Source organism: Eptatretus burgeri, chromosome 15 (assembly GCF_056783735.1).
Source record: "Eptatretus burgeri isolate ZD-2024b chromosome 15, Ebu_testis_v1, whole genome shotgun sequence".
Lineage (NCBI taxonomy): Eukaryota > Metazoa > Chordata > Myxini > Myxiniformes > Myxinidae > Eptatretus > Eptatretus burgeri.
The window spans coordinates 3277937-3287420 of record NC_140975.1 but is presented as its reverse complement, the minus strand read 5'-3'; the positions used below and the strand labels follow the sequence as shown (position 1 = coordinate 3287420).

General features: G+C 45.4%; 1 protein-coding gene across 1 annotated transcript; it reads left to right on the top strand.

Moving 5' to 3' along the window:
- Positions 1-2109: 2109 nt before the first annotated feature.
- LOC147011331 (uncharacterized) lies at positions 2110-9071 on the top strand. The gene is made up of 2 exons (XM_085857180.1): positions 2110-4922; positions 5974-9071. Exon 2 carries the CDS (start codon positions 6279-6281, stop codon positions 8055-8057), a length of 1779 nt encoding a protein of 592 aa, XP_085713306.1. The 5' UTR covers positions 2110-4922; positions 5974-6278; the 3' UTR covers positions 8058-9071.
- The last annotated feature ends 413 nt before the right edge of the window (positions 9072-9484 follow it).

Genomic DNA, 9484 nt, shown 5'->3' with positions numbered 1-9484 from the left:
TGGTGATGCAACGCTTTGAAGAACTTGCACTACACGGTGAACCTTCTCCAAGGTTGTGGCTGCGCTACGTTGATGACACATTCCTGATCATAAAGAAGGCAGATGTGGACTGTTTCCTTCTAATGATCAATTCAACATGGCCAGCAATATAGTTCACGTGAGAGATAGAACAAGCTGGATCTGTGCCATTCCTGGAGGTACATCTCTCCAGGGACAGACGGCAGGTTACACTCACACGGACAAAGTTTTGGACTACCGAAGTGGCCAATCGCACCTGTCACAGGAGAAGTTGTATTCGCAGCTTATTTGACCGTGTAAGAACACAGTGCAGTGACCATGAACAACACTGGATGGGGATACTGCATGTCTCTCAACGACTGCGAGCAAACCACTACCCTCATTCATTCATCAAATCCTGTCGCCGGAAACCCAACTACAACAGCAACAATCCGCCCCCACCGACACACACGGTAGCACTTCCTTACATACAACACGCTTCTGAAATCACAAGCCACAGACTACGTGAGCACAATGTCAACATCACCAACAAACCACAATCATCCTGACGAGCACAGCTGTTAAAGCCGAAAGGACCACGTGAACAAATTTGACAGAAATGACGTCATCCATGGCATCCCGTGTGAAGATTGTGAAACCAAATACTTTGTCCAAATGCTTATCCACATGGCTAACCGAACACCAACGTGCTGTCAGGCGACAAGTTGTCCTTGGTTGCAACACATATACACACACACACACACACACACACACACACACACACACACACACACACACACACACACACACACACACACACACACACACACACGTTCTCATGGAATCAGACAGCTATCATTGGCACAGGATCATCATGGGTGAACCGTGAGATTATCGAGGCCTGGTACTCTTGTGAAAACTCCATCAACTTACATCCCACATACAAAGCACGACACAATCCATTACAACGTCAACACAAACAGGTGTCATTCAATTGAAAGGAAGCCTTGTGATTGGTCCAAGTCCTAGCCAATCCATGATGCGAACTGTCCAACGGAACTCAACGATGTTACCAGCATGGCATTCTCAACACCTGAGGAAGAGAACTAGTTTGTTCTTGAAACGTCAGGCGATAAACAAAGAATTGAAATTTGAATTCTTATATTGCTCAGTGTGCTACTTTCTTTTACAAATTGTATTATATATGGAGGTATTTGGATAAAAATAAATTATAAAGAGGCATTAAAATAATTTGTTGGTGGTTGCTGAGATACACAGTGCATCATGTTAAAATTGGTTATTAGTGACAGTTTTAGTCGATGGTTAGATGGAGGTTCTGTGTAATGGACATGTCTGTAAGGTAGTGTTTATTGCTTAATATATTGTTGCAGAAATGGCCCTTAGTGGGCGACTAAATATAGGATTAGCTCAGATCCCCCATTATATGCATGTTTAGCTCGGCTGTTCGGTAAAATGGATGTTACATGTGTGTTGGGAGGTGTAGGATGCATGTTTATTGTTCGTACAGTGGTGGTGTGCCGAGGGCCCCCTCTTCTTCCTTCCCCTCTCCGGACGATAGGCCCCGCCCAGTCGGCTGAGGGGGAGTGGCCTGGAGAGGGTGGTGGAGCTAAGGGGAGGAGCCAGTCGCTTCGAAGCGAGCGAACGAAGAAGAGACAGTGGTGATTCTGCCGGGAGAGAAACTGGACCTGGGCATGCCGTGTCTGCCTTCTGTGGCCTGGAGAAGCGAGCCAGGGCCAAAGGAAAGGCAGGGAAAGGACTGCAGGAGGTCTGTCTGCCCTCGGCTGGATGAGAGACGACTGGTGCGAGTCGTGATCTGCTGTGTAGGGGACGGCTGTGTCTGTCTGCGATCTGCTTCGTGAAGGAGGCCTGGTGAACAGGCCAGGCCTGGACTTTTATGCTGGACCTTGAGAGAAACCAGCTGGGACCCATCGTCGATCTGGCGGTCTTGTGCTGTCGAGCTTACGCGGGATCAGAGCGCACGGAGACCGCGTGCGGTGCGAAAAAGGAAGGCGAGCGCCGTCTCGACACGCGGCTTGTTCGAGCTTGGGCTCGAATCCGTGGACATCGGCTTGTTATGAGCGACATTCGTGCTTTTGAAACTTTCCTCTCATCCATGAAACATCACCAAGTACTCTGTCTTGTCTGCATGCTGTCTGTCTGTCTGTCTTGTCTGCATGTTGTTTGAGGTATATCTCGGTAGGGACCCCCTCAAAACCCGTAATTCATAGTTCCCTAGTTAAGAACGGGTTATAGATTGTTAATAACATTGTTGTGAATATTTTTCTTGTGTTGTGTTCCCCGATGTTCCCCAATATATCTGGTTGGTTCGCATGAAGTTTCCGCTATGGATTAATTTGTGTCGCGTCGAGGAACGATCCGTTTGATTGGTATATAAAACCAAAATGGTTACAGACTGGCAGAAAACGCTCGGCATCTGACAAAACCAGTCTGTAACTGGGGTTCTATTTCCCCAACTGGTAAGGTCCAGGATTACGTTGGTATCGCGAATGAAGACGTGTCGTGACCCGAGGCCTGTGCCGAGCAAGCCGGCGTTATAACCCCGGAGACGGCCGGAGAGGGTTGAGAATCCCTCCGTCGCTGAATCCTCAACACTGGCAGCCAGGAGCGGGATATTTTGACCTGTGGTGCATTTTGCACCCCGAACATTGGTTATGAGAGGCGAGAAAAAAAAACCCAAGCTTGCAAATTTGATTTGATTTTGAGCAGATCGGGTAAAAAAAAATTGGAAATTATCAAGAAAATGGAGTCGCAAAATGGCGGCGCGGCTCCATCTCGGCGCAACACGAAGTGGGAGTGGGCTATTAATAGCGCAACAAAAGGCACAACATGAGGCGGAGGCTCCCAACCACCGGTTCAAACCATGTGGTCATGGCATGTGCCATGGCAGACAAGGCAGGACGACTACGTGTACATTGGCAAGCTTCAGACACAATTGGGGGATGCCTTGGAACAGGTGAGGCATTATGAGAATTGTATAAAGGAATTGCAGATTGAATTGGACGAGGCACAACGGCATGCAGACGAGGTTCAGGAGGATTATTTGCACGGGGAGTCACAACAATTGGCCGATGCACAGGAACGAATTCGGGGGCTGGAGCAGGACTTAGCCAACACAGGCGTGGAACTACGTGGAGAATGGATTAAAGTAGAGCGGATTACCCATGAATGGTTGGAAAAGTCAAGACAGTTCAAGGAACGGCAGGGAGAAATGAGGAAAGTAGAGTGGAGTACCCATAGGTTGGAACGTGAGAAGAGCGAACTGAACAAAAGAATAGAGGAGGAGCAAATTAGTAATTCTCGGGATAGGAAGAACTTGGAGGAAGAATGGAAAAAAAAAGCTGGAAAAAGAAAAATGTGAACACGATTTGGAATTGAAACAACTGAAGGAAGAGGTAAGATCAGGCAATCAGATAAGAGAAAGCCTAGAACAGAAGATAAAAAGAGGAGAGAAATATCTGGAGCAAAGGAAGGAAGAATTGTTGGAAAAGTCAAGACAGTTCAAGGAACGGCAGGGAGAAATGAGGAAAGTAGAGTGGAATACCCATGAGTTGGCACAAGAGAAGAGCGAACTGAACGAAAGAATAAAGGAAGAGCAAATTAGTAATTCTCGGCAAAGGAAGAACTTGGAAGAAGAATGGAAAACAAAGCTGGAAAAGGAAAAACAGGAACACGATTTGGAATTGGAACTACTGAAGGGGAAGGTAAGAACAGGTAATTGGATAAGAGAAATCCAAGAAGAGACGACAGAAGGAACAGAGAAATATCTGGAACAACTAAATGAATACGGTAAGAAAATGGAGGAAATGAGGAGGGAAGCATGCAAAAGAGGTGTGGAAATGAGAGGAATTATGGGAAAAGGCTTCTGAGTTACGGAAACACCAAAACAGAGACGGAATTACAAAAGGAGCTGAAGATGTTGAGAGGAAAGAAAGAGAACGGAGAATGAAATGTTAAGGAACCACACTGTGCAGATCGAACAATTAGAAGCCAAAGCAAGACTAAATAATGAGATGCAAGAAAGAATAGTGAAAGAACAACGAATGGAACAGGAAAGGGAGATCAACCAATTGAAAGAAACGGCAAGATTGGAGAAGGAAGAACATGAGAGACAGTGGGAGAGGAAACAAAAAGGACAAGAACAACTAAAGGAGAAAGCGATGTTGGAAGAACAACGAATGAAACAGGAAAAGGAAATCAACAATTTGAAGGAAGCGACGAGATTGTAGAATGAAGAACAATATACAGTGGGATAAGAAACAAAAAGAACAAGGAATGAAGCAGGAAAGGGAGATCAACCAATTGAGGGAAACAATGAGATTGGAGAAGGAAGAACAAGAGAGACAGTGGGATAAGAAACAAAAAGAACAAGGAATGAAACAGGAAAAGGAAATCAACAAATTGAAGGAAACGATGAGATTGGAGAATGAAGAACATCAGAGACAGTGAGATAGAAAACAAAAAGAAAACCAATTTGAAATTGACCAACTAAAGGAGAGAGCAAAGTTGGAGTACACGGAGATGGAAAAACTCCGGAAAGATAACGAACAACTAAGAAGGCTCAGAGAGGAAGAACGACTCAAATGGGAAGGAAAACGGAGCCAGGAAGTAGAACAGCACAATAATATGGGATGTGTGATATCACCACAGGGAGTAATGTTGGTGGTGCGGAACTTGATTGACATCACTCGTCGGATGACACCACAATTTGAGCAAACCCTGGTGAAGGAGACATTGAGGGAGCATACGGGGTTGTTGACGAATGAAATACATTTTGAGCAGGTCCAGCATGTGGAGCTGACAGCCCCAGAGGAGTGGGACGAACCGATGATGAGCAACCTGCTGGAGAGAAGCAACCGGACAGAGATGGCTCTGGAACGAGGCAGGTACGTGGGTACATGCATACATGGTGCGGACGATGAGCTTAAGGTAGAAATTGAATTTTATGTTAACGAAGAGACTCTGTCCGATGGGGTGCACGTATGCGTGACCCCTGAATGTGTGTGTAGAGTGCCTGTGAACGAATGCTGTGAGCCCACAGTCCAGAGTACATCACCGGTATGTGCTGCCGAGGCCGAAACGTGTGTGGGTACTCATGTGACAGTCGAGAATGTAGCCCTGGAGTGCGAGGCAGTTGGTCAGGATGTAGGCAAGATTGAAGGTGTGGAATGTCAACACATAGCCTTGGAATGGGTGGAGCCTGCTGTGTGTGGGAGTCCTGAGCCTAGAATGAGTGGTGACATAGGAAATAGGTTGGAGGTGCAAGGGGAAATAGAAATGCTACCAGGACAGAACTTGAGCCAGGGGACAAGAACCATAATGGACAACTCGCATGGGTTCTTCGAGAGTTAGAGGTGCTGCATCCAGGAGCAGGCTTTAGAAATTGGATTTTAATTTCTCCAACAGCCTCACAGAAACATTGGGGTAGAACGCAGATGAGTAGCAAGTGGCACTGGTGTGTCACTTGGTCTTCGAACCTTTCTGAGCACACGAGGGGTTTGGTTAGCTGAATGGGGTTTATCTGTCTTCAGGGAGTTATGGAGAAGAGGCGGAGGCCATTCCACCGATTGGGGTTGTTGGGGAAATTATTACTCTCTAGACAAGAAACCTTTGCCTCAGTCTGTGTAGGTCAAAGTGTTTGTGTTTTTCCTCTACTGTTCTATTATTTAGTTGTTAAGGCCTACCACCTACTTATAATCTTGTCTTTCTTTGACACTTTGGACATTGCTTGGGTTTTCTGCAAGTACAAGGTGACCGGGCTGATAAGCTGTGCATTCTGTTCTTGCGATCAAGAGCCCTCTCTGCTTATAAAATGGAATGGATATATGGGGGTGGGGAGGAAATGAGAGACAGCAAATAAATGGTACAGAAGAAAGAACTCCTTGTGGACATTGATTATTACTGGACTTCTGTGGTTTTATTTTATCCCGATACAAGCAACACTGAGTCGGCTTGACGTTGAATCCTCGAGGAGGACAAGATCCCTCAACAATCTAAAGAATCCTTTCGATCACGACGCGGTTCGATGATAGAAATCCACGTCAGTTGGTGCCGTGACTCGGATTCGAATCGGCGTTGTGCGGCGCTCGTGACCGGAGGTGCTTAATCTGCCGGAGGCAGTGCCTGGAGGAACGACAAGTGCTTGAGCGAAGGTAAGCAGGGAGGGTTCTCCGAGGGTGCGATTTATTTTATTCTGTGATTTTAGAGTGAATTTAGCGGTTGTGATTTGTGTGATTTTAGAGATGGGAAATAGAAATTGTAAAAGGAAGGAAATTGTATATACCGAGGCAAATTGTATTCAAAAACCACGGAGAGGTACATGTGCAAGAATTATGTTTGATAAGTATGGGCCTGAAGCTGTGAGAGACATGGGGAAATGGTGCAATTGGACCAAAAATAGTGGATTACCCTTCCCTGAGAATGGATCGTTCGATCACGAGTGTTTAGACAATTTAAGAAAAGTACTGGAAGTGAAAAATAGTGACAAAAAGGTCCAGAAGCAGGTGAACTGGAGCGTTTATATAAATTGGATGAAGGAATGTCATGACAGAGACGAAAAGGCACGGTTGTTAAACCTGAAGGGTCAGCTAGACCAATTAACGAAGCAAATGCCGGTGAGACTTGAAAATAAAACCAAGAGACAGCGAGCAGTGGCTGTCAGATTTGAGGATGAAGAAGAAGACTCAGATACATGGCCAGAGTGCACAGTTCCGATAGCACAACCGCTCGAGGACGAAGAAGCGGGAGAGACAGAGGGAGATGATGCCACAGGGCAAGGAGAGGCTCAACGGGGAGCCAGGCGAGTAATTAAGAAAGAAACAAGAACACAAAGCAAAAATAAAGTTCCTCTTGCTGACAAGGGTAAAATACAAACTCGATCAAAAAAAATAATGTCAGAGACCGCGAAGGACGGAGATGATGAGGCACTCATTGGCGCGTTTCCATTGCGAGATTACCTGGGTGCAAGGGAGGTACAAGCGATATATCTTCCATGGGGCTCTGAATTAAGAGCCATCGTAAATGAGATGCCGAAGATACGAGAGAACCCAAAAAAATTCCAGGCAGAACTACGCGTGGTGGTGGCATGCCATCAGCCAACATATATGGACATGGAAATATTATTAAAATTAGTGGTACCAGAGGGGTTACTCCGACAATTGAAACAGGTCGCTGCATGGCCAGATGAAGCTCCTGGAGACAGGGAGGAGCTCAAAGAACATATCAACACCCTCATTGACGCTGCCACAGAGGTGGTAACACTTAAGACCGACTGGGCAAAAATACAGATGTGCAGGCAACGCGCTGGCGAGGACCCATTGGAGTTCTTAGAGCGTTTTCGGGTTGTATACCAATGTCACTCTGGACTGAAAGAAGAGGGGGTACCATTTGCTCATGTATACCTTAATGGTTTGACGGCCAAATTACAAAATGAAATAAAGCGAGTATGTATTGGTTGGGAATTAAAGGAAGTGAAAGACTTGATGGAATATGTAACGCATTGTAATTCATTGTTGAAACATCGTTCTGACGAGGAAAACGAATCAACATTAATGCTATCCCAGGTTCAAGGTCAAGGTGAATGCCCCGGGGAAAGGAATGTGAGATATAATGCACAAAACCGAGGGCAAACCTATTACCGTCAGAGAGCAAAATACAGAGACCAGCGCAGAGATTTCTGTTATACATGCGGAAAACAAGGACACTGCGCTAACGAATGCCGAAATCGTAGAAACAGTCGAACTTATAGTTCGTATGAACCGGTAGAACAGAGACCAGCGGCACAATACAGAGATGAAACTCGCAGACACTCCATGCCTCCAGTGAATGAAAATCCATATTGTAGACAACAGGAAAGATGGGGAACACAGTTTGAGCAAGCTGGTTCATTTCAACCCACTGCACCTCAAACCGAATTCCCTCCTCCTCCTCCTCCTCCAGCCTCGTTCCCTCCTCCTCCACCCTCATTTCTTCCTCCTCCATCTCAAGGTTCATTTCAAACCCAAAACCCATTCGTTTTATGACAAAGAAAAGAAGCGACTTCGTCTGAGTTTACCCTTCCTGACTTTGAAACCATGTGACGAACCGAAATTGACTTTGAAAATTGAAGGCCAAGAGATTCCTTTCTTAGTCGACACAGGAGCGACCAAATCTGCGCTCAGAAGGAGTGATTTCCCAGACGCCCCGTTATCGCGAGAACGAGTAAAAGTAGTGGGAATGTCAGGAGTTGCTAGTACCATTCCACTGACAGAGCAGCTCTGGGTGGAAATTGGACCATTGTCTGCAAACCATGCATTTTTGATGGCAACTGATACACCAATTAATCTGTTGGGGAGAGATCTGTTATGCAAGCTGAATTGTTCAGTAAAGTGTACCCCTGAGGGCATATATTTAGAAATACCTCACGAATCACACATAACTATGATGAATTTATTACAGGAAAATACAGAAAATCTTGTATATCAATGGACTGTGATTAATTGTGAAGCATTTAACCATTTGCAGGAATATGTATCACATTTGGAGAGAAACGTACCCGAGGTGCTCGATTGGGTGAGTAAACACGGCATGGACAGACGGTACTTACAGACTCGACTACATTGCATTGCAGATTGCAACATCAAAGGAAAAGATAACGTCTATGCGAGTGAAACACTCTCGAAATTACACCAGACCTTTGACTTAGTGTTGGGAACAATTTGGATTGGGAAGCAAGGGATTGGCCTGGAGGTGCATCTCACGCAGGAACAATTAAAATTGTGGAACCAACCGTCCAGTGTTACACCACATGTTACTTTAGCGATTGCAGAAGGTTACCAAGAAACAGAAATTGGTCACATGGTAACCTCTTTGAAAAAAGCATCACAAGCGACTTTGATGGAATCGAGCCAAGTAAACGGACTTTGGAAGATCGGGGAACAGGGATACTGTTGGTCAGAATGTCAAGGATCAGCAAAAGCTGTGTTCGAGATGGTCGATCTCTCAGAATTAAATGGGTCAGGAAAATTACCTGAAATACTCGAACAAGTCCCGACTTTTTGTGGGCAACACATGCCAACGATGTCGGCCAAATTAAAAGTATGAATCCAATCAAGATCACTATAGATCCAAAAAAGAAACTGCCTCGAAAACCGCAATACCCTTTGTCTCCAGAAGCACAGGTACGAATTGCTCCCGTAGTGGAAGCGCTATTGAGACAAGGGATAATTATTCCCACTGTTAGTCAATGTAATACACCGATCTTACCTGTGAGAAAACCTGGAAAGCCAACGTGGAGATTCGTACAGGATTTGAGGGCAGTGAATGATGCGGTAATTCCAGCTTTTCCTGTAATTGCAAATCCAACTACCATTCTATCAAGCATCCCAAGCAACACTACCTATTTTAGTGTTGTGGATCTTTGTTCAGCTTTTTTTAGTATATCAATAGCCCAAGAAGTACAGTTTCTGTT

Bases quoted from the DNA above. Each gene is read 5' to 3' on its own strand.
- LOC147011331 (XM_085857180.1), top strand. From the start codon at position 6,279: ATGGGAAATAGAAATTGTAAAAGGAAGGAAATTGTATATACCGAGGCA.